We start from the raw sequence: 24428 nt of genomic DNA, 5'->3' as shown, positions 1-24428 counted from the left end.
ATATATATATATATTGCCCCTCATGTTAAGATTTGGATTCTATTCCTTACAAAATGACAACCTATGCTAGGGAACACATGACTTCTTCCCAAGCCTGCATTAGCTCTGCTAGGTCACACACCCCCTCCTAGGTCAGGTGCAAACTTCAAGTTCCCATCCACAACACTCTTCCCTGAGAGAAGAAAAAAGGAGAGCTCAGTAAAAGCAGCTATCTGGCTTTGATTGAAGCTTTACTCTGATCTTCCACATCTTGATGTTTACTAGGCAAAATAATAATAACCATACAGTGATATCTTAGCTCTGAATGATGCAAGTGGTTTACAAAGCACTCTCACTTGCATTATTTCATTTGAGCCTCATCTGAGAGGTAGGGACAACATATTTTTCCCTTGGAACAAAGGAAGAAACTAAGGCTCAGATAAATGACAGGCTACTTAGCTTGCAAATGGTAGAATGGGAACTAAGTGCAGAATTTCTGACTCACAGTTCAGTGCTTTTTATATAGCATATCACTGTTTACAGAGTGTTACTTCTTTAATATTGTCATGTCGGGCTTCCCTGGTGGCGCAGTGGTTGAGAGTCCGCCTGCCGATGCAGGGGACACGGGTTCGTGCCCCGGTCCGGGAAGATCCCACATGCCGCTAAGCGGCTGGGCCCGTGAGCCATGGCCACTGAGCCTGCGCGACCGGAGCCTGTGCTCCACAATGGGAGAGGCCACAGCAGTGAGATGCCCGCGTACCGCAAAAAAAAAAAAAAAAAGAATTATGGGGGTGGATGGCGGTGATGGGTCCACAACAGTGTTAATATATTTAATACCACTGAATTGTACAATTAAAATGGTGAAGATGGTAAGTTTTGTTATGTGCATTTGACTACAGCCAAAAAAAAAGAAGAAGAAGAAAAAATTAAATGATACCACCAAAACAAAAGAATAATTACACATTTTAAATAAATGAATAGCCATTCCACATGCAGGTATTTACACACAGGAAATATAAGCATATATCCACACAAAGACATGGACATAAACGTTCATAGCAGTTCTATTTGTAATAGACAAAAACTGGACACAATCCAAATGTCCGTCAACAGCTGGATGGATAAATAATTTATGGTAACTCCATAAAATGGAATACCACTCAACAATAAAATGAATGTTGATTTTCTTTTCTCTAAACAAAACTTCCTTCAGCCACTACGCATGGGCACTCTACAAGAGGGAAAGTCCAATAGCCTCAAGTCTCACGAGGAGCATTTCCCAGGGTCATTGGTGGCCTCTGGGGGAGGACGACTTTAAACAAAGTCCCTGGTTGGGGCGGGTGCTCTGTCCAAGTCCACTGCCTCTGTCCTGCCGGTCAAACCCACTGTGCCCCGGCCAGCGCGGGGCTGAGGGATAAGGTCTGGGACAATTCCTGAGTCAGGCAGGGGTGAGCTATTTCAGGAAAGTGTCTCCCACACGGCGCTGCTGGAGCCAGGGCAGCCCCTGTGCAGCTGCCCAGCAGAGAAGTTTTGTGACCGCCCCCCTGGGGTTGACACATCCTTCTCTGTGTTTGGCTTCTATCTGGGGCAGAGGCATGTTACAGTTTACAAAGCCCTGGGGGTGTTCCAGGGGCACCCAACCAGAATTTCCAACTTGCATAAACTGAGCAGAACCTGAGCCCGGAATGAGGCCGGGACGTGCCGCAGGAGTCTGCTCTGCCGGGGCATTTGGCCCCCGTGAAGCTGTGATCTGAGACGTAGCTCCCCTCCCCCTTCCCGCGTCCCTCTGAGATGATCAGCACACACCAGCCTCTTCAACTGGGCACAGCGTTCCAGAACTCAGGACACACTGGCACCACCTGTTTCTTCGCCCCCACGTAATAAAATTGGTTGAAGAGCCTACGGGATTTGGGGACCGGCGCCCTCTGGAGAGATTTCATACATCAACTCCTCCCCGGCAAAGAGGAAACGGCCAAGTAGGAGACAGGGAACAAAGTCCTATCACTGGGCGAAAGGAGACTCGAGTCTGCAGCGGCGGAGCAGAGAGACAGGCCAGCCACCCAAGGGAAGCTCCACTCAGAGCCAGGCTACCATGGACACCCTGGTCCGACTCCTGCAGCTGCTGGTGCTAATCCTGACCCTGCCCCTGCACCTCACGGCTCTGCTGGGTTTCTGGGAGCCCCTGTGCAAGACCTATTTCCCCTACCTGATGGCCATGCTGACAGTCAAGTGCAACCGCAAGATGGACAGCAAGAAACAGGAGCTCTTCAGCCAGATAAAGGGGCTGGCAGGAGCCTCGGGGAAGGTGGCCCTGCTGGAGCTGGGCTGTGGCACTGGCGCCAACTTCCAGTTCTACCCATGTGGCTGCAGGATCACCTGCCTGGACCCGAACCCTCACTTTGAGAAGTTCCTGACAAAGAGTATGGCCAAGAATAGGCATCTTGAATATGAACGGTTTGTGGTGGCTTTCGGAGAGGACATGAAACAGCTGGCCAGTGGCTCCATGGACGTGGTGGTCAGCACCTTGGTGCTGTGCTCGGTGCAGAGCCCAAAGAGGGTCCTGCAGGAAGTTCGGAGAGTACTGAGGCCGGTGAGCAGAATGGGAAGTGGATGGGCACGGGGCAACAAACGTAGCATCAGCCACCCCGGTGTCCAGGGCACCCGGGATGGGGAATCTCAGGCACTAGTGCATTAGACACCCACCCACCGCCACCTGCTGGTGAACAGGAGATATGACCAGGGCCTGGATGGGGCAGGACAGGGTGCTGTGGAATCACACAGGTGATCCGCCTAACAAAGGGGGAAAGAGGGGTGAAAGACACCTAGGGATGTGGTGTTTAAACTGAGATCTGAGGGGTTAAGCAGGGGGTGGAGGGAGTGGCGGAAACAAAAGAGTGTTCTAAGTAGAGGTATTGGGGTAGTGGAATCCTTAAAGTTTGGAACTGGGTGTGGACAGAAAGGAGTTTAGGATGATTTCCAGGTTTCTGGCATGAGCGACTGGTGGAGGGAGTGAGGGAGGGTAGAGAGAAGTACCATTTGCAGGACAGAAGAAGCCTGTTTTGGACTTGTTAGGTCTGTGGTCCCATGGAGACAGCCGGGCAGAAAAGCCAGAGGCATTCTAAGTCCAGATCTGGAGGTCAGAAAAAGATGTAGCTGGAGATTTAGATTTGGAAGCCATCAGCTTGTAGCTGGTAAATTCCAAGCGCGTTGGAATTTGAGACCGAAACAGGAAAGGCCGTAGAATATCTGGCTTGTATCACCTGTTGGACATTTCCTTTTAGATTCATGCTTTCTGGAAGGTTTAAATTCATTAACGTTAAGAGTTACTTATAACTTTTGGTTGGTTTTTTTGTTTTGGGTGCATGAGATCACCTAGGGAGGGTACAGTGAGGAGGGAAGAGCTGGAGGAACCCCAGCTCACTCAGGAGCCCAGTGCACCCTTCCATGGGATGCTGGCTGAGACGTCCGGGATGCAGGCTCTTGGTCTCGGGAGAGGGCTCAGCGCGAGCATCTCTGTATCCAATGAGATCTCTGCTCCTGGTTCCCCGCCTCCCCATCTGTCTGCCCTCGGCTACGCTGGCCTTCGGGTCATTGTTTAAAAATCTCTCACCGGTCATGGCCCCTAGGTCACAGGAGGCTCTTCACACTCACTTTGAGTTGGGGGGTAAGAGCCGGGGGATGCAGAGAAGGTCACAGAGCCGGACGGTCTCCCTAAACTCGCAGGCCAGCACCTCCCACTCCACCAAGAGGTTTTGACCAGGCTTGGTCAGCGGGATGGAGGTGAGAGTAGAGGAAGGTTGCGGAATGGAGCAGGTAAGTGACGCTCTCTCTTCCCTCCCAGGGAGGAATGTTTTTTTTCTGGGAGCACGTGGCTGAGCCGCGTGGAAGCTGGGCCTTCCTGTGGCAGCAGGTTTTAGAGCCCACCTGGAAACACATTGGGGACGGCTGCTGCCTCACCAGAGAGACCTGGAAAGATCTGGAGAATGCCCAGTTCTCTGAACTCCAAATGGAACGACAACCCCCTCCCATCAAGTGGTTACCTGTTGGGCCCCATATCATGGGAAAGGCGGTGAAATAAGCCCCTCCTTCTCCCACCTCTCCGCGGGGAGCCCCTCTCCTTCTCTAACTTCAACCCTTCCTTGTGCAGTGAGAAAGCTCTATTCCCACCCTGACTACGGGGAGGAAACAGTTATACCCTGTCATATCCCTAACTGCAAATTCCTCGACTGGGTCTCCCAGTTTTTGCCCACTACCCCTAGGACAGCTCCCCGTCCCTTCCCCGTGTTCCCCCCACTTCTGAGACCACACCCACGTGCCCCCAGGACCTGGTCACAAAAGTCACCAGTATCCCTGCCAGGCGCCCTGGGCTCCCTCCAACCACCACCTTTGTCCTGGGCTGTGGGGATGCAGAGAGAACCAGTCCTCTCTGGAGACCCTGCAGCACTCAGCAAAGAAGCCAGAGGCTTCGTCCTCACATCGTTTTTAATAAATAGACAAAACCCACTGATGGATGCAGCAAACTAAGGTCAGAGGAGAGGGGAAGCCAGGGAGGGAAGAGCCCCTGAGTCAGCGACATAACCTCCTCCCCACCCTCTGGGCTTAAGGCACTTTCAGGGAGATAGGTCCTCGGGGTCTCATCATACAGGGTGAATGGGAGAGGGAAGGATTAGGGTCCCTTCTCCCCACTTTTGCATCAGAACACCACTGCCCTCCTCACCCATCCCTGATTTACCCCCTCTCATCTCACAGCATCCTAAGGGGAGGTTTGGGGGGGGGGTGTGGTCCTCACGGGGAGAGAGGTCTGTGCCCCTGAGGAAACAGATCCTGCCACATCCTGATGGGACACCGGCAACCCAGCCTGCCCCCTTCATCCCTAGGAGCCATCTCTGGGGAAGGGGTGCAGGGGACCCATGGGCCAGGCTGGGAAGGAGGAGGCTAGGCAGTGCCTGGCACAGGGTGCCCATCGGAGCCCGGCTCCGGGTGCCCATCCGCAGCCAGGATGGGGTGTGCATCGGGCCCTCCGCCCCGGGGGCCGCCCCAGTTATTCCTCAGGATGGTGCCCGTCTTCTCTTCCTTGAACTGTTGCCGGTCTTCCCGTGGGATCTTCACCGCGTGGTACTGGGGCACAGTGGCTTCGGGGTACCGCGCCCGCTTGAAGAATCCCATCTGGAAGAACAGCAGGCCAGACATGAGCAGGCTGCGGGGCTGAGGTCCCTGGAGCAGATGCCCAGCACAGCCCAGCCTCCTGCCTCCACCATCCCTGGGACGGAAAGAACCAACAGCAGCAGAAAGGGGCTGGCTGGGCAGCAGCTCGTGCAGGAAGCAGCCCTCACAGGTGCCACCATCAGTGCTGGGTCCCCAGGTTCTCACTGACAGCAAGAGAAAGACCAGGAGGGGCCTGAGGTGCAGGACCAAGGACATCTCCCTTGGTGCCTGAAAGAGGGGGTTGAAGGTAGAACATCAGGACTGCTGACCCCAAAGGTTTCCACACCCCCAAGATTTTTAAGAGACCCAGTAGCATCCCCTAGAACACAAACAAGAGCAGAGGGAAAACATGGCTTCCTAGAGCCCCGCAAACTCCAGAATGATTCCTCCCAAGCCTCAGACGCACAACCCCTGTGTACTGGGCAGCATCGCCCTTAGGGCGGGCCCTCTCCTCTATGAATACGGTAGCCTGGCCCCTCGCTAAGTCATGAACATGCTGGCCCTTACCTACCAAGACAGAAATGTGCCCCTTGCACACTCACACTCAGGACTTCCCAGGACTCCTACATGCCGGACTGCACGGCACCTCCTTGCACATGTGTCTCTGCACACTCATGCCCACAGAAAAGACATGCACGGCACCTTCCTGCACTCCCCACATGCTCACAACCCCAGGAGCCCACCCAACCCTTGTGCGTGCCCCAGGCCGTGCACACTCACCCTTAGGGCCTCACCCTGACAACCACCTCCCCTCAGTTCCTGGAACTCACACCACCCTCATGCAATCTCCTTTCTACACCCTGCACATTCCTGGTCCCCTGAATGCTGGGAGCTCGACCCACACTCACATACATACCCACACACGCGCACACACGCGCGCACACACATGCTCACACACAACAATTACCCCACGGTCCCTGGACCCCCAGCTTCCGCAGCTGAGGGCTGCACGGCCAGACGGGCCCGGTGGAAGTTGGTGGGGAAAGATGAGCTCTGGCTGTCCCGATGGAAGAAGCCACACTGGGACGTAAGGGAGGAAGGGAGCAGAAGAGGCGGAGGATGGGAAGACTGAGGAAGGATGGGCGCCTCTGCCTCTGCCTTGTCCCCCTTGCATGGGAGCAGGAAGCAGAGATTCTGGGGCCAGTTTCTCGGAGGCATCAATCCCCCCTAAGAATGGCAAGGTCCCCCACAGTCTGGATGCCCAGAGGCCTGGTCCACTGATGACTCACATTTGCCAGAGGGTGTGCTTGGTCCTGGGGAGGCCCCAAGGGCATGCATGGCTCCCCATGGCCCAGATGTGGCATGTGGTTCAGGGGATGACTGCTGGTGATGGACGTGATTCTCTGTACTGCCACGCGCATGAACGGGCTTTTAATGTGCAGCCCCAGGCGCACACGTGATTCTGGCTACACTCTGTGTGTATGAGAATGGCTCCAGGTAGAGCCTGGTATGTGGAGGTTCCGAGTTCAGTCCTGGCAACAGTCCCCTGCAGGCAGTTCTCCACACTGCTTGGCTTTCTTGGCCACAGTTTCCTTCCCAGCCTTACCCACCATGCTCTAGTTAATTCAGACCACACTTCCCTGCCTCCATGGTTTGCCCCTCATAGTCCTGAAAGGCCCACACCCACCCATCCCTCTCCCCACATCCAGATCCTACCACCCCACCTTCTAAGGCGCAGCTCCAGGGCCACCTGCTCTCAAGCTTTCCCTCACCTGAGCTCCCACTGCACTTTCTTGACTCAGTCCACTGCCTCGTCCTGGACTACTCCCCTCCCCAACTAGACTATAAAACCCCTGAGAACAGGATCTACATCTGACTTATCTCTGAAACATCCAGGGCCTGACAGAGACCCTGGTACACGCAGGGTAAGTGCTCAATGCAGATTTGCTGAATAAATGGGAGGCTGGGTGAGAGAACCACACCACGAAAGGCCACCTGCCTGACAGGGGAGCCCTGCTCCCAGCGGCATCACCCTCCCCAAGCCTCACCTTCCACATCAGCAGCACCAGCAGCGCCAGCACCAGCAGCCCGGCCAGTACAGCCAGAAGGATGGCCCACCAGGGGACTCCTTCTGCCACCACAGCCACGGGGTCCAGGTATACCATCACTGGGATCTGGGGAGCAAGGGGTTAAGGGAACAAGGACTGGAGCAACGGGACAGAAGAGCTTCCCCTACTTCATGCCCCCAGCCCAGCAGCTCACCACTGTGGAGGCATCTCTGAGCAGCAAGTTCTTGATGGAGGACTTCACGGTGATGTTGGCTTGAACAATCACTTCCAGGGACTTCACAGCCGAATACTCCTAAGGGAGCAGGGAAGGAGACCCTCCTCCTAAATGCCCCCACGCCCCCACCTCCCCCGAGCTCCTGAAGTTGTAAACGGAATGATGCCCAACACGGAGGGTGTTTCTGCCTGTCTTGGGTTGAGAGTGTGCTGCATTTGGACAGGAAGGAGGAAGAAAGAGAAGTGAGCCCCAGGGTGGGGGTTGGGGAAGAGGATGCCCAGCCCAGTGCCCCAGCCTGACTCTCACCTCCAGGAAGGTGCTGTTCCAGAGGCGGCCCCAGACATGCAGCACAGCTGCACGGTCAAAGCTGTAGAGAGGGCAGCTGAACACCACGCAGCTGGCCGTGCCCCGGGTGCAGTCCTGTGGACCAGGACAGGCAGGGCTCTGAGCTGCTTGGCCCCAGCACCCTCACAAACGTGGTCACACAGACACTGTCTGCCCAGAGCCTTCCCTCCATCCCTCCATGAGCCCCCATTTTCCCCTGGCTCTTCATTCAATATCTCTCCCATTTTCCTTACCTGGCTTCAAACTCCCCTCTTCCAAGAAGTCTTCCCAAACTAACCCTGTGGTCCAAAAGAGCAGCCTACCCCAAATCTGGGCTATTTGGCTTTGAAATGCATGGGGAGCAGGGAGGAGGTCTCTTGACAGCAGCAGCAGGAAGAGTATCTTCCCCAGTAGATGCTCATGTTACCTAATGACAGTCCCATATATTGAGCATCTATCTGCAAGGTACTTATCTCATTTAAATTCACAACTGTCCTGCAAGGTGCATATTATTATCATCCCCATTTTTCAAACTAGGAAATTAAAGTTCAAAGAGGCCAGGTGACCTGCCTCAGGTCACACAGCTAGCAAAGCTGGAAAGAGGTGGAACGGATTCTTGAACCCAGGTCCAGAGTGGGCAAACCTGCGCTCCTCCGTGAAGCCCAAACTCACTGAATGAGCAGGAGGATGCCCGGAGCTGCTGGGGGGACAGGGGACTTAGGCCCTTCTCCTTCCACGCCTGACCTAAATCCATTTGGTCCAATCCCACCTAATGGCCCATTTGCCTAAAAATTAATGTTCTATCCATCACGCTGCCTATACAGAAGAATGGCCACTTTCGAGCAATTCAAGAATCCTTGGTCAATTTGTCTAAAAGTCATTTTAAGTAAAAGAATCCATTTCAAAGTTCTTAGCAAAAAGGGTGGCCTTTCAGAAGAAATCATTCACCTGGAGAAAGCAGGACTATCCATGTAACAGGGAAACAGCAGTTACACAAGCTCATACCACCCCTGAGGTGACTTCATTTGCTTTCCACCATGCTCTCAGGGGGGCAGGGAAGCTGAGGGCCCCCAGGAAGGATGGGCTGTGGCAGTGGAACTTCCTCCCAGACAGATGCCACCAGAGCTGGCCCAACTGCTGCCCTCCCCCTGCCAAGGTCTCTTTGCCTCTTTTTGCCTCTATTGCCCATCCTTTCCGCACCTGGGATTCACCTTCTGCCACCAGGCCAAGCACCCCCCGATCTGTGCCCCCACCCCACTCTCACTGCCAGCGCCATCCTAAAAGGGACGAGTACACAGAGTCTGCACTAATCCGCTCAGTGAGCCCCGCCAGGAACAAAACCGCGTGAAACCAGGAGGAAACGGGGAGGCAAAAGGGCTCGAAAAGGATAGGCTTAATGAATCACATAAATATACTATCGATTTAATTATTAGAACTTTTAAAACCTTCAAGTGTTTTTTGACGTTGTGAAAATCAAGCAGGTTTCCTTATGCAAATTGACTTTCTGGCCTAAAAGAATTCAAAAGAATAACAAACAGATCTCAGAGATGGCTAAAACCACCCCCTATAAAATGTGACCTTTCATACACACGCAGGGAGAACCAACCGCGTGGGTAACGGGCTATGGTAAGTGCCCTGCTCTGGAGTGAACACCTGGTGGGCATGGGGGAGCGGCGGCGGCGGCAGCTGCTTCACAGGTGTGATGTGAAGTGCCCTGTCACCTTGCCCCCGGTGTCTGTGACCATCACAGCTATTGACAGGCCACCCGGCACCCTGAAGCTCCCTGCCCTCCCCTCCCCCCGCCATCCTCTGTCCTACCACGTGCCCCACCCCATCCTGCCTGGGCCACGTGTGCCCCGCCCTCACCAGGGTGACGTTTTTCTTCTTCTCAGCAGAGGACACTGGCCACCAGGACGTGCTGGGCTCCGGCTGCTCGTGAGGCTCCCTTGGCTCCGGCTGCCCCAGCTCCCGCCGCCTCCTGTCCCTGCTGTCCACATCCTGAGGTGGGGAGGGGGCCCAGTGAGGGTGCCTCCAAACGCAGCAAGGACAGGTGGCACCTCCTCCCCAGCACCCTCCTCCTGGCCCCCCGACCGGCCGCAGACCCCCAGCCCCATGGCATCCTTCCCAAAGTCTGACCACGCCCCACCCTGCTTCTGCAGCCCCACCCACCTCGCCTAAGCCTCACCAGGTGGAGGACGTTGGGCCTGGGGGAACAGAGTCCCCTCGTCCCCGGCCCCTGCCCGCCCTCCAGCTCCACCCGCATGGGGTACAGCAGCCACTTCCCGTTGGCAATCTCGTGGGGCCACATGATGTTGAGGAAGGCCGAGCCCAGGGTCCTGAGTGACTGGCCTTGGTTGGAGACCTGTGGGCACAAGAGAGTGCAAAGGACAGGTTCTAAATCCCCAGAGATGGAGGGGACAGGGCTGCGGGGAAGCCTTAGGAAGCATAGCTTCTACAAAGACTCAGGATCCTAGATCCAGGCACCATTCTCTGCCCACCCCAAACCCAGGAAAACCTGGAGATGTCACCGGGAAATGCGGGGAGGCCCCAGCCAAGCAAGGGCAGGGTTCTAGGGAGAGACATCAGCCCTCCCCCCCTGTCCCCATCCACCAGCAGAGGCCCCTGGGCCCTCATGGCCTCCCCAGACCAGCAGGTGAGATGTCCAGTCAGGAATGAGCAGGAAATGGTCAACTGAGCCCTCAACACAAACACCTGCACACGGCCAAGGCCCAGGAACTGGGGGAGGCCTCGAACCAGACGCCAGATGGGAGAAAAGCCACAGTCCTTGGGACATGTCTCAGCTTCTCCTCTGTGCCAAGAAGGGAGGGACCTCACCAGGCCACTTACCGTAACCTCATACTTGACCTTGCTGCCCACGTCCCGCTCAGACTGCATGGCGCTCTCGCCCCGCACCACGCCAGAGAAGAAGAGCTGCTGGGGAATGGCCACCCTGGTGAGGAGGGGTCAAAACAGGAGCTGAGGAGGCCTGGGGCCTGATGGAGGATCGGGAGGGTCAGGCCAGGTGAGGCAGAGCCCAGGCCTGGGTCTGGGGGTAACAATGCCCACCCCTCTGGCGGAGGTGCCCCCCTGGACAGGGCTTACCCCGTGATGGACAGCGGCAGCTCGATGAAGACACGGGCTCGGGCAGAGACCGGGTGCAGCTCCTGCTCGCTGATCCTGGAGTGTGGCAGGGGCAGGCGTGGGTGGCGGGCACAGGCACCGCCCCAAGGGATCAGGTGAGGACAGCAGAGCCCTTTCTAGGTGGACTTCAAGCCACTGCCCCCACCCTCACCCACCCTGCCCCGCCAGCCTTACGTGGCCAACAGCAGCTCCACCTCCAGCTCTGTGGTCTCAATGGTGATCCCTGAGGTGCTAAGGATGAGGTAGAAGGTGACCTAGGCAAAGGGTGGAGCGAGATTAGAGTCCGGGAGGGCGAGGGGCTTGAGGAGGGGTCAGGGGTGAGAGAGCCACTCGGATAGGGATAAGGGCAGATGTGCCGACCTGGGCACCTCTCTTCATGGGGTTCCCCAGCTCACACTCAACATGGGAGGCGTTCTCATTGGACAGGCACAACGGCTTCTCCTGGAGTGGGGAGAGAAGGAGAGATCAGCTTGGGTTACTGGAGCCCCCAAGACCCCACCCCTGCCCTGCCCCGGGCCCTCACCGCAGGGTCCAGGGCCCGGACTCCTGAATAGTGCAGAGAGGCAGGGAGGGTGACCAGGAGCTGGGCTTCATGGGCGTCATCCCCATCAGCCTGGGGCTGGGCTGGGTCCGAAGGCAGATTGGTGACCTTCAGCTCCAGGCCGATGACTGGCTGCCCACTCAGTGCAAACAGGGCTGTCGTCCCATCCGCATCCCTGGGGGGTCAGATCCCACTCACTCTAAGACCGGAACACCTGCCCCCGCCTCTCCCTTCCTCCTTCCCCCGCCAGTGCATGCTGCCTGCCCCCACTCCCTGAACCTCTCCTCCCACCCTGGCTCTCCCGAATCTCCGCACACACTGGTCCAAGCCTCAGACTCGAGAGTCAAGACTGGGAGTCAGGGGACCTTTGTTTCTGGCCCCAGCTCCAGCAATTACTGACCTTGGGCAAGTAACTTAACCTCTCTAGGCCTCCGTTCTCCATCTCTAAAGTGGGACTAGTAATATTTCCTGCTTCATGGGGTTGTGAAGACTTAACAGTGAGATGTATGTGAACTGTATAATTTTTTTTATATGGTGAAGGCTTGTCACTCCCTGCCAGAGGAGCCCCTGTGGGCCCCTCACTGCCCTCATCCTGCAAACTTCTGAGCTCTCAGCAGGTTCTCCCCACCTTCCACCTTCCACCCTCTCCCTGCAGGCTCAGCCCCCGCTCCTGCTGGCCCTCCCAAGGGGACTTCCTTCCATCCCTTGATCTCTTGCCTTCCCACCCCACCTGCTCCCTCGCCCCCCCTCACATGGGCAGAGGCTGAAACTCCGTGTCGCTGACACGGGTGCAGAACCGGGCGTGGACCAGCTGCAGGTTGCTCTGACACACCTTGTCTTCACCACAGCCTTGCTTCAGAAAGTGGATCTGGGGAGAGATTTGAAGAGGGGGTCATTCCCAGGGGGTGCATGTATCGCCAAGGCGTATGGCGGGGTAGAGGATCACGGGAATAAACAATCTGAGTTCAACCCACAGATCTGCTGCTTCCTAGCTGTGTGACACCCAGCTGGTCACCTAACCGCTCTGAGCTGTGTCCTCATCAGTAAAATGATGGGAGTATTACGATGCCGTGGTAGAGAGCAGCAGGCTAGTCCACAGCGAGGCCGCATTTCCTTGGCCTTTCTTGCATGTAACTAAGTCCCAGACTTAGAACGTGAAGAGAAGTAAAGAGCATCACTTCCGGACTGGCCGTAAGACCCATACAAGGAAGTCCCCGCCCCCCTCCAACTGATGGGATAGAGGTGACCTAAGGACCTTGGAGGCCACATTTGAACATGGCAGACCCCCAGCACCCTGGGCCCCTGAATGACTGCCTGTCCCCTCTGACTAGGAACGCGTGATAATTTGGGCCATTTTACATCTGTGGCCCGCCTGTTACAGCATCTAGAGATATGAGGAACAACTGGGGTAGCATGAAAGAATTTTGCAAGCTATGAATGTCACTGGCGAGGGATTCACGATCCCTGTCCCTCCCAGCTTCTTTTCCTGGGCTAAACCAGAACGCATGCTCACCTCTGTCCGCTGGGTGCTGGGCTGGTGGGCATTGAGGATGGGGGCCACGGGGGGCAGCCCCTGGGCAGGAGCCTGTCGCCGGAGCCGAGGGGTCTGGAGACTATAGGACAGAGTCACCACGATGGCCCGAAGCTTGTCTTTGACATTCTCCTGGGGAAGGGAAAAGATAGACGTGAAAACAAGAACAACCCCCAGACCCCAGCCCTGCCCAAAGCCCCAGCCAGACCTAGGACAGATCCTGGAAAGAGGCTCAGGGAGACGAAGGAGAGAGGTGGAGAACTGGGCTAGCGGGGGGAGAGCAACTGGGGTGGAGAAGGGAGGACAGCCAGGATTTAGGGCTTCGGGGACCAGATGAGAAGACGGAACCTGCCGTGGCCATCTCCAGGGCGTATAGAACTTGACAGGAGATGCAAGAAAACGGCAGGTAAAAGAGAGGCCCGAAAGGGAACCTTCCCAAAAGTCGAGATCTTAGACTGAGGTGTGAGTGTGTTTGGGAAGAAGATGAGAGGAAGCCGGGAAAAGAGACGATGCGATGACAATGACCCTCAGAGGCCAAGGGGTCAGCGTCCACCTGGAGCTGAAGCATAGTGTCTCCACAGACTCGGTCATGCTGGTGTTTCAGCCACACGGTGCCTGAGGCCTGGTGCTTGGGGTCATCCGGGCCACGGCTCAGGAAGGTTACACGGGGCACCTGTCCCCGGAGCCTCCGGTCCGTGTCCCCATCTAACGTGTACTCCAGGGCTGTGGCAGGTGGGAGAGGAGGGGCGGGTGAGCTGCAGAGCAGCTCCAATGGGCCCTTCTCTGCACCCCGGAGTGACCCACCCTGACACCCAACGGGGTGAGCGTGGAGGGGCCTCACTCACCCACAGCGGGGCTGTAGCTGCTGGGCGATGCAATGTAGCTGAAACAGACCCTGAGGTCCATGCTGCGGGGACGAAGACAAGGCTGACAGGCCCGAGCCACACCCCAACCCTGCCCACTCCTGCCCCAGCCCCAGCCCCAAACTGGGTAGACAGGGGAGAACTGGACCCTGGAGGCTCCCCTCCACCCTCCCCTCGGACCCCGCCTCACCAGACCGAGTGGCCACTGGCGCAGTTGGGCTGTTCTAGGTCGATGCTTCTTGGAAGAATAGAGACCTCGTGGGAGACGTGGAGGACAGGCCTGGCCCTGGGGAAGGGGGAGTCCAGGGCACAGGAGACATGAGAACATGAGGCTGGGAAAGAGGGGAGGCGGCAGATCTGGCACTGCAGAGCGGCTGGGCCTTGGGGAGGGGGAGGCCAGCAGAGGAGGACGGCTCACCTGAAGAGCACGGCAGTGTCGGCCAGGGAGCCCACCAGCAGGTCCGGGTAGCGGTTCCCATCCACATCCAGGCCGCCCGACAGAGAGTAGCCAAAGCTCTTTATGCCCACAGCCTCGCCCTCCAGCACCTGGGGGACCAGACCATCAGCCTCCCCACCCATCACACCCCAGCCTCTGCCTCCCCCGCCCTCTGCTGCTATGCCCCCTGGGTCCCCCAGACACCCATTCCCTCATCCCCACCACTCCCCTCACCTGGGAAGGTTTGACGACAAGCCCCAGGCTGCTCCCGTGGTAGATAAAGACTTTCCCATCCCCATCGAAGGGAGCCCCTACAGCAAGGTCTGCAGGAGTGGGAGGAAGGCAATCAGACCTGGGGGCTGAGGGTGGGAGGCCTGAGGTCCAGGCCCCTACTTTCCCTCAGTCACTCAGTTCCATACCCTGTGTCTTCTATTTTATTGAGAGGCTACTAAGTCCTGGGCACCTTACACATGTCATTTTTAATCCTTTCAGCTACTCTCTGCAGGCATCACTAGCTCAGAAAGGGTACTTGCCCAAGGTCACAAAGCTGGTAAATGGTAAAGCTCAGGCAGGAGCCCAGGTTGCTTCTCTCCCTGAGCCCTCAGAAGACCTTCCCCTTGACCTCAGAGGCACTTCTGCACCCCTGCCCCTCCCCCTTCCCTCCCCCCCTTCCCCAGCCTTCCCTGTCCCCAGTCACACCTGGGAAGCCATCTTGGTTGAGGTCCCCCAGGACAGCCAGACTGATCCCAAACATGGAGTCAGGAGAGCCGCAGAGCCGGAGAGGGGAGACCCCAGCCCAGTGACCCCCCTGGTTCATGTACACATACACGGCACCCCCCAGTTCTTCTTGGCGCTCAAAGAAGTAGGGGGCACCCACTACCAGATCTGTCCAGCTATGGAGAGAGAGAGACAGCCAGTGGAGTCAGGAGAGGCCAGAGGCCCCTTACCCCTCCTAGACCCAGCCGCCCCCAGGCTCCCCCCGCCTCAGCCCACTCTCACCCGTCATTGTTAAGATCAGTCACCGCCAGCGAGTAGCCAAAGCCAGAGGTCAGGCGCTCCCCGGACAGCATAACTTCAGGCACCAGGCGACTGGCGCTGTCTTTGCGCAGAATGACCACAGCACCCTTGTGGTTGGCACGGGGGGCCCCTGCCACAAAGCTCAGCTCCTCTGCTCGCACCAGACTCTTCCCCGAGTCGATGGAGAAACCTGGATGGGGGCGACTCACCAGTGAGCTCTCCCCACCAGACTCCCAGCCAGGGTAGGTCAGAGCTCCTCCCACCCTGCCCCTCCCTAAAAGGGAGAGGTGCCCCCTGAGGCATCACCACCACAGCTGGACCACTCCTCTTCCCCTCCAGAGGCCCGGAAGCCCTCCCCACCCAGAGGCTAAGGTCTGGCACGAGAAGCGGGATGAGGTCGGCCTCAGGGACTGGGGAGGAAGGAGAAAGGCAATGGCTGAGAAGGCCAGACCGCTGGGCTGGGGGCTGAGGCACCGGCAGGAGCTGGGCCAGGGCGCCCCCATATGATTCCCTGGAACTGCTCTCCTCTCTGCACACCCAGGAGACCCCCATCCCATCCAATGCACCTTCTTTGCCCCCTACGCCCACCATCCTGGCAGGAAGAGGAAGACTTCACACGGACGGGAGAGGAAGAAACGGGGGGAGATGGGGAAGAGTTTGATTCACGCAAGCTTCTCCCAGGCCTCGTTTCCTCCTCTTCTGCAGAAGGACGCGGATGAGAAAGGAGAGGGACTTACCAACACAGCTGGACCTTTCTCCGCACATGCCCACCATCCATCCCTCAGAGAAAGTCCCCCAGAGGCCTAGCCTCCTTCCTTCCTAGTACAGCCTCCCCCAGAGGCCTAGCCTCCTTCCTTCCTAGTACAGCCTCAGCCCATCTGGATCTTCCTCCATGGAGACCCCCGTTCACAGCCCCGAGGCTTCACCCCTGGGGCCTCTTCTCCTTGGGCCTGGTTACTGCGCTCAGCTCTTGTCTGTAACCTGGGCCCAGTGGGTGTTTCTCTGGGTACGTGTTGGGGGGCAGGGCAGGAGAGGTGGGGAGGCCAGGCCAAGCCCCCAGGGCCCAGGAGGACGTGGAGGGGCGCTTACAAACCTAAGTAGCTATTCAGGGCCAAGTCTCCGGCTGGTCCTGGGAGCCGGTCAGCAGGGTCCAAAGTTTTATACACCAGCTGGTCAGGGTCTGAGCTATCAATGTTGGTCACAAAGAGCAACCCTGCGGGGGGCGGGGCAGGGAAGACACCAGGGGAGGGACATCCAGAGGAGGGGCCACAGAGTGGGGAGACAGAGGCAGACAGAAAGAGGAAGAAGTGGAGAAAGGATACGAGAGAGACAAACAGACCAGAGAGATAAGAATCAGAGACAGAGACAGAGTGAGGGACAGAGACAGAGACGGAAGGATGGGAGCATGGAGAGAGAGGACAAGAGAGAGAAGCAGAGGGTTAGAGCGGCTCCGGGCCGGGGAGGGGTCCCTACCAAAGTAGCTGTTGGCAGGGACGGGGATGAGGCGGGGGTCCTGCTCCTTCTCACCCCCCGCCTCGTAGGGCCCGTCGTCCAGATGTGCCAGGTCCGCTGAGCCCTGCGCACAGAGCTCCACCCTGGCCGTGCCTGCAAGGACAGACCTGTTAGTGCCCAGGGCAGGGAGCACGGAGCACCCGCAGGCCGGGCGCTAGTTAGACAGGCACCCAGGGAAGCCCCTCCTCTCCTTTCCAGCCCTATCTCCACCCCCTCCCGGCCCAAGCTGCCTGGGGTCCCCCAGACTTGGCATCACACTCACCGAGTGTCAGCCCGGCCAGCGGCAGCGTGCGGAGATGGGAATGGGAGTGATGAGGTGTGGGCTGGTGTGTTGGAGCATGCGGGCCCCGGCTGGGCATGTGGGAGCTCATGCCAGCATGTTGCGGAACTCTCGGCCATGCGGAGGAGAGGCGATGGCCCCGTTCGTGTGCGTGCTGGCATGGCTGTGGTGAGAAGCGTGGCAGGGCCCCAGGGCTCCACGGCAGTGAACATGTGGGCGTGCTTGGCCACATGCTGCCCCCAACCCCCTCTCTGAGGTACTGGACATTTTGGGTCCCTTCTCCCCTCCCCAGGGAGTCACTCACCCTTCCAGTTATAGGTTCCTGGGGCCCCAAAGAGGAGGTAGTGGCTGTCGGGGGAGAAGGCAGCAGCCGTGCCCTGCTGGCAGAACCCAAATTGCTCGTGGCCCTGGGGGCGTCCCTCACAGAACTTCCACTCCCCGCCATCCAGCTCATCGCGGACGGCCAGATCCTGGCTTAGCACAAAGCAGCGACCAATCACGTCCCTCGTCTCCAGTGTCTGGTCCACACGCTGCCGCGCCTCGTATCGGTGCGCACAGGTCTGTGGGAGAAAAGGAGAGGGGGTCATTCCACTGTGAGGGCCAGGACCCTGCTCGAGCCACACTGCCCGTGTGCAGACGTTTGGCAGACACTGGTTCACTTGCACACGGGTGCACGCACGCAGGTGCGTACAGGCGCGCACACACACACAGACACATCTGCCAGCATCACTCGGGCACCGCCCCCCAGCCCAGTGTAAGGCAGGTATATATATAATCCCCTGCCCTATCCTCTCTGCACCCACTTCTTCACCCTGGCAGGAAGAAACGCTGTTGTACATTCTGCCCGGGCACCCACAGCACAACTAAGCCAGCACCCAGAACTCGTGTCTCCTCGATCCCGCCAGATGGGACTACCCCCAACATGCCCAGCTTGGTACTGCCTCTGAACCTTTCTAAGCACCGCCACCTTGTCTGCAAAGAACTCCCTCCCTTCTCCACTCTCCAAGTGTTGCTTATTCTGGAAATCCTGGCTCAAATCACCCCACCTGCAGGAGTCTTTGCTCTCCACTCCTCCCTTGAACTTGTATAGACTGGGGACCATACCACTCACTTAGCATTAACCATATTCTGCCCCATAGGGACTTATTGTTTGTGCACGTTAGTGATAACACAGAGAGAGAGAATGAGAATCTCTGGAACTATGCAGGAGGCTAGCTGAGAACCAGGCTTTTCCCTGAGTTTACACGTCCTCTCTCAGTAACTAGCACAATGCCTGATGTATAAAAGGTTCTCAGTAAGTTTGACAAATCAGTGGATGGAAGGACGGTTAGATATTTTTAAATTTATAAGGACAGGGACCATGTCTTACACCTTTTTGTATCTCTCTGAGGTCCTCAGAAGCGGACCATCATACCATATTGCCAACCTGAGTTCTGTAAGCACATCTGTGCATATGCACACACCATACACACACACACACACACACACACACACACACACACACACACACCACCCTTGCATAAGTCACAAGAAGTGGTACCCACTGCAATTATATTACCGTTACAGAGTCAAACTGTTTTTCCTTCTTTTTAAAAATTAATTTTCATGACCTTTTTCAATAAAAATAGTAAACATTAAAAGTCAACAAAAAAAAGATATGGTACTCACAACAATCTTGCCCCCAGGTCCCTGGCTCCGAACACTGACTCCCAACCACTGGTTCTCCTTACTCTCCTTCTGCACGTCAGCTGGAGGCGGGACACTGGGAATTAGGGGAGGAAAGAGGAAGCCAAGTCCTCCCCTCCCCTCCTCCTGTGCCCCCCACCCCACCCCCACAGGGCCCTCACCTCCCCGGTCGATGTCCACTCTGTAGCAGTCAGTCTCTTCCAGGCTCAGGGGGCAAGCGAAGAGGCCTCCAGTACGATTCGCCTGCTGCCCAGGCAGGGCCAGGGCCTGGGGAGCGCCCACCAGCAGCCTGCACGGTGGGGCAGCGGCAGGAGTTGGTGGCCACCTCCCCAGAGCTGCCCAGGCCCAACTCCTCGGTACCAGGCAGAGTGTTGAAGGACTAAGGCAAAGGGCCAAAAGCCGGTTTTCCCATGTCCTGATACGGGCAAATTAACACACTTGGCCGTGCAATCATCACATTACGCATGCATATACCATCTGGATGAAGAACCACATACATAGTAGATACACACACACACACACACACACACACACACACACACACACACACACACGCCACCCAAGCAGCCTGGCCAGCACTGCTGGTTTGAAAGAACCGCCTGTTCCCAGCACCTGTTCCTGACCAGCCCTTCCTACCCCCCACTCCCTGGCCCCATCCCCAAGCTCTGCCCTCCTCCCCAACCACAGTTCAGTTGAAACCTTCCAAGAAATGCCAAAAATGCTGGGAGCAAAAGTAACAGCACCATGAGGTGGACCAGGGACCAGCCTTGGGGGGCCAAGCAAGAGATGAGATATGGGTCCGCCTCCCTCACCCTCTCCTCGGGGATCTGTCAAAGACCCACTGCCCAGCAACCATGCCAGCCCAGGATTCTATCAGTCACGCCGGCTGGCATGGAGGTAGGGGCAAGTTTCTCTTTCTGTCTCCAATCCTAGCCCCGTTCTCCCCATACATCCTGAATCCCCTACCCCATCCTTCCTTCTGCTCCCCCTGTCCATGATTTTCCCCATTCCTCCCCCCGCCCCACCCCGGCCCAGCCTGCTCTCCTACCTCCCCCTCAGACGCTTTCCCAGCTACAACTTTCTTGGCAGGACAATTTTCCATGATCACAGCCAAGGCTTCTTCCCCAGGGGAGGACTGTGCTGGCAATGGAGGTTACCTGGGTCCCCTGGGGAGGACCCCCAGGCCAGGAGTGAAGGAGAGAGAGAGGTGAGGTGATTGGCACCCAGCTGGCTACAAGGATCTTCTCTTCGCAGAAGGAGACTCAAAAGCGTCAGCAAGACAAACCTCGAGGCCTCTCTCCCCCGCTCTTTTCCTCCATCGCCCTCGCTGGGGCGCAAGGCCCAAAACCGTGTGGGGCAATACTGCAGACAGGCATCTGTGGGGCGCTGTACCAGTTCTGATGGGGCACAGAGCCATTCTCCCTTCCCACAGCTCCTCCTCGTCTCTTAGCAGCTGTCACCCCGTGTCAGAGCCAATGTCACGAGAGAGGGGGATGGGGAGTGTCAGGGAAGAGAGCGTACACTGGGCATTCGTTAACAACTATTTATTGAGAACCTACCATCTGCCAAGCCCTGTGTCAGGCACTGGTGATACAAGGAAGTAATATTTATTCAGCACCTACTATAGGTCAGGCCCTAGGCTAGATGCCAGGGATATGAGGAACTAACGTTTATGACTCTCTACTAGGTGCCGGGCACCAGGCTAGGCATGTTACCTGCATTATCTCATTTAACCTGCACAACAATCCTATGTGAGGATTCTTTGCTTCTCTTTCAGATGAGGAAACTCACTCAGAGACATTAGTTGGATGCTGGAATTCAAACCCACATATGCCTAATTCCAATATCCATGCCTTTTCCACCCAATGACTGGCCACCTTCCGAAAAGGAAGACAGGGATGAGGAGAGGAGGGTACCCAAGCAGAAAAAGAAGCTAGGTGGCATGGCCAACCTTCAGACAAGTCCATGGTGCTCCCACCTCCAAACACAGAGATGGGGAGCCCTTGGAGGACTGGGGCTGCCTCATTCATCTTTGCATTTGCCCCCTAGGAGGTGTCCATATGTGTTTGCTGGACCCACACATTATGTAGGCTCACAGAGACACACAGTGTCTCAGCTGGTCAGCGCAGAACTAAGCACCAGGAGAAGCTAACGGTTGTGTTTAATGCTCACATCTCCCCTGGAGGTCATGAGTAGGGAGTAGAAAGGAGGGGAGGGGTCCATATGGAGGAAAGAAGCTGAGTGCATAGCTATGACCGGACCATCCCACCTGGAACAAGAGTTCCCACACACAGCCTCTCCAGTCCCTCCACCTCTGCCCCAGCCACACACTCCCTCCTGGCTTCATCCCATGGTCCCCAGCCACCCCAGGCCTCTGGACAGAACAGTATCCACAGATGCAGCACTGCAGAGAGAAAGGCAGCTAGGAGCAAAGGACTCCCTGGGAGCCTGGCTAAGTGGAGGTGAAGGAGTAGCCCAGTACCTCTGCACTTCGCAATTCCCCGTTCACTCCAGGCCCCAACCCAAGTCCAGCCCACTCTGACTCTCTCAATCTGGGTGGCCCTCTGGGGAGGGTGCTTGGCCTGAAAGGTTGGCTCAGCCCGGGGGGTGCTCCAGCCAAGCCTTTGGATCCAGGCTCGCTGTAAGGCACTAAAGCTACGCTCCAGCTCTGTGGATCACCATACAAGAAAAAAGGTACCAACACTTTCATAGCACCCACTGTGGGCCTCGCACTATTCTCAGCATCTTACATGTGTTAACAACTCTTTCAATGCTCACAACAACTCTATATGGTAGTACACTTGATGGTATAACGGTTGATGGAAATAAATGAGGCTGAAACCACAGAGCAAAGAAGGTTACACTTCAAAGTCTCATCCGGGGCCAGATTGAAGGACATCAAACTTGGTGATGTCTTTCGATCAGCGAGTGCTGGGGAAGGTGACCTGCAACCCCAAAGCCAGGGACTTAGCGAGGTATCTGGCCTCTCACAGGCCACCAGACAGCAGAGCGCCTCCTGCTGGGACAAGAGCAGGGTGAGGCGGTCAGGCCCCTCTGAGAAGGCCCCCGGTTTGGCTCAGGGGCCACCATCAGAGACGAGGGGGAAATGACAAGAGACCAAGCTATTAAAAATAACCTAGAATTTGCCTGGAAATAGCTCAGAGAGCTCAGCATGTCCTAAAAAGGCCTCCAGTCCTAGAGCTCTAGCACATGGGGGGGGGGGGGAGGGAGGGAGACAGAGATGAGGGAGGAAGCAGATAGAAGCCTGAAGAAGAGATGAAGTCGGTAGCTTTCCATTGCTCCCAAAGTTTGGGGGACTGCTTGACCCTGCACCCTGATGACAGGGATAATGGAAGAAGAATCAGAGCTAGCCCCTCCTCCCTGAGCAGGGGAGAGAAATGAGCTCTTGTCCCTACGCTCTGCCCCCAGGCCAGTAGCAGTGGGGAGAAGATAGTCCCAGTGGACAGCACTGATCCCAGTAATGGACACTTAGTGTGGCTTAGGCACTGGCCTAGGAGAGAAAAGTCCCCAGGCAGGAAGGGGTGGGCCGCTTTCTTCCCCTTCCTGCCTCTCTTTTTAAAATCGTATAAGGAGCTGGGGCCAATAGTACAGGAAGCATGACAGTCACAGGCCCCCATAAGTGTGTCTTTCTCCTACGGGTCCCGAACTGATTAGAAAATAATCAGAATTGTCCTCTGCCCCTCACTCTCCCTGCCTCTCCCCACTGCTGAGATTCCTGGAGCTGGAAATTTCCTGAGGAGGAGGAAGGGGAACAGCCTGGCCAGCATCCTTCCTGGATCTCTCTCACTGCTGCTGCTGCTGCTACAACTTTGGAGGCTCTGTTGTCTGCCACCCCCTATCACCAAACCACATAGTTCAGACTGCCAGACCCTCCCAGGTCCTCTCCCAGCCTTCCTGTGGTCCTGAGCCACAGAAGCGGCAGCCTAGTGTCCTGATGCTCTCTTTCCATCCCATGGCAATGGCCTGGCAGGAAGTTATTTCTGGAGTCTACCCTCCATCCCTTCACGGCACCTTCAGCATCTCTGTCCTTTCCCTCTCCTCCTGACCTAAGCAGAGGCCAAATGCTCAATCTCCCTCCCTGAGGGAGTTCAGCCCCCGGAAGGAGGGGAGCCACAAGCCCTGGGACTGGAGCAAGAATGCAAGTTGGGGTGAAAGGTGAAAGGAGACAGCTCCCAGCCAAGACAAGGACCTTGTTCTCCAACTTATCCCCAAAGCAAGATGCTGGGTCTCAGACCCAAGACAGGCAAGGCTCCAGGCTGGGGTGTGGGTTATCTGTAGACAGCCTGAGTCTTGATGGGGTTGGAAGATTGAGAGATGGGGCGGGCCGGGGGGGCATCTGTGGCTCGGGCACGGGGATTCTGCGCGGGTGTGGTGACTCACCAGCTTTGGGGTCCGGGCTGCAACTGCCGATGCAGAGCCACAGAGAAGCCAAAGAGGCTCCCTGGCTCGCCCTCCTTGCGCAGGGCGCCCATCACGTCCAGATTGAAGGCGACAGCCCCTGGGAAGAGCAGTCCGGCAAGCAGGGAGCCAAGAAGGTAACAAATGCCAGGGGCCCCCCATGGATCGCGGCCCGGAGTCCCTGCCATGGGGCGACCCCCGCGCGCGCTCCGGGAGAGCGCAAGGAAATCCGCTCGCGCCCCGAGTCCCACGTCTCCCGAGGCGGGTCTCTGGTCTCCGAGTCTCGCTGGTCCTTCAGGGGGTCTCGCAGTCTTCCGCCTCGCCACCCCTCTCCCGCCGCTCCGCCGCCCCAGCACCAGCCAGGACGACTGCAGCGGCCGCAACCTCTGGTCCACTCGGGCTCCCGCCTCCGCTCCCACGGGTGCCGCCCCGGCCCCGCCCTCGCCCCGCCCCTCGGCCCCGCTGCAGGTGGAGGCCGCCGGAGTCGCAGAGGGATGCCCAGGAGGGTGGCTCCGGGTGGGAACCCTCCCAGCCCCACCCCACCTCGGGCGCCGCCCCCGCCAGCGCTCTCCCTTTCCCCCGACTCCTGCCCTAGCCCGCGAGCGGTGGAGGGGGCGTCTGGGAACGGGGAGGGAGTGAGAAATACGGATAGAAAGGCGCCGAAAAAGAGGAGCGGCGGGGGGCGGGACGGGTAAGAGATGGGAAGTGGATGAGGCTCAAGGGCAGTCTGGGAAGAGAGAAATGCAGAGAGAAAGATGCAGATGAGTCCGGAGTGGTCCCTTAATGCTACCTTCTCCTCATGGACACACAGAGCACCTCTCCTGCTGTTTGAATCAAACCATTTCCCACCCCATCCCATCCCATCTCTCAGAGTCCGGCCTTGGCGACGGCTCTGCTAGACACATACATCGTCAGCGTTCAGAGAAGCAGAGGAAAAGAGAGGCGAGAAGAAAGAAAAACTCAGCAGGCCTGGGGAGGGGAACAAAGGAGGCAGGTAGAAAGAAAACTGAAAGAGAAAAGAGATTGAGAAAGAAGGGTAAGAGTTTGATCAACAAGGACGGAATGAAGGGAGAAAACAAGGAAAAGACTGAGGGTGATATAGGAAGAGGAAATTAAGCTGGGGGGAAAGCATGGACTGTCAAAGAAGGCCAAAAATGTGAGAGATTGGCCCCAAGAGGGAGAGAGATGGGAAAGATGTCTCTGGCTTCCAGATCCTTCCCAGAACTGTACATTTCCTACCCTCCAAAGGGGAAGGGATTGGAGGGGACAGG

At 57.1% G+C, this 24428-nt stretch overlaps 2 protein-coding genes across 11 annotated transcripts; one reads left to right on the top strand and one right to left on the bottom strand.

Moving 5' to 3' along the window:
* Positions 1–1761: 1761 nt before the first annotated feature.
* On the top strand, positions 1762–4849 carry TMT1B (thiol methyltransferase 1B). Its single transcript, XM_060165965.1, has 2 exons — positions 1762–2569; positions 3821–4849. Exons 1-2 carry the CDS (start codon positions 2072–2074, stop codon positions 4055–4057), a joined length of 735 nt encoding a protein of 244 aa, XP_060021948.1. The 5' UTR covers positions 1762–2071; the 3' UTR covers positions 4058–4849.
* On the bottom strand, positions 4444–23538 carry ITGA7 (integrin subunit alpha 7). Of its 10 annotated transcripts, none has more exons than XM_060165958.1 (27): positions 23140–23488; positions 18900–19027; positions 18721–18800; positions 17357–17612; positions 16788–16865; positions 16354–16473; positions 15243–15450; positions 15071–15136; positions 14943–14983; positions 14478–14566; positions 14226–14353; positions 13998–14093; positions 13790–13851; positions 13498–13667; positions 12927–13076; positions 12166–12281; positions 11396–11588; positions 11233–11313; positions 11047–11126; positions 10834–10908; positions 10579–10681; positions 9917–10093; positions 9598–9729; positions 7714–7827; positions 7387–7485; positions 7173–7298; positions 4444–5145 (listed from the first exon to the last, which is right to left on the bottom strand). In XM_060165958.1, exons 1-27 carry the CDS (start codon positions 23343–23345, stop codon positions 4915–4917), a joined length of 3405 nt encoding a protein of 1134 aa, XP_060021941.1. In that variant the 5' UTR covers positions 23346–23488; the 3' UTR covers positions 4444–4914. The 10 variants fall into 10 exon arrangements, with proteins under 10 accessions (XP_060021941.1, XP_060021945.1, XP_060021947.1 ...); XM_060165956.1 differs by adding an exon at positions 6092–6204 and having other exon boundaries at positions 4947–5145; positions 14943–15136; XM_060165955.1 differs by lacking the exon at positions 4444–5145 and adding exons at positions 5152–5412; positions 6092–6204 and having other exon boundaries at positions 14943–15136.
* Positions 23539–24428: the final 890 nt, after the last annotated feature.

This window comes from Lagenorhynchus albirostris, chromosome 11 (genome assembly GCF_949774975.1).
Source record: "Lagenorhynchus albirostris chromosome 11, mLagAlb1.1, whole genome shotgun sequence".
Taxonomy (NCBI): Eukaryota; Metazoa; Chordata; class Mammalia; order Artiodactyla; family Delphinidae; genus Lagenorhynchus; species Lagenorhynchus albirostris.
This window is presented reverse-complemented; position numbering and strand designations above follow the sequence as displayed.

Bases quoted from the DNA above. Each gene is read 5' to 3' on its own strand.
- TMT1B (XM_060165965.1), top strand. From the start codon at position 2,072: ATGGACACCCTGGTCCGACTCCTGCAGCTGCTGGTGCTAATCCTGACC. The intron at 2,570-3,820 runs GTGAGCAGAATG...CTTCCCTCCCAG, and splicing joins TTCGGAGAGTACTGAGGCCG to GGAGGAATGTTTTTTTTCTG.
- ITGA7 (XM_060165964.1), bottom strand. From the start codon at position 23,345: ATGGCAGGGACTCCGGGCCGCGATCCATGGGGGGCCCCTGGCATTTGT. The intron at 13,668-13,789 runs GTGAGTGAGGCC...CACCTGCCACAG, and splicing joins CAGCTACAGCCCCGCTGTGG to CCCTGGAGTACACGTTAGAT. The intron at 7,299-7,386 runs GTGAGCTGCTGG...CTTGCTCCCCAG, and splicing joins TCAGAGATGCCTCCACAGTG to ATCCCAGTGATGGTATACCT.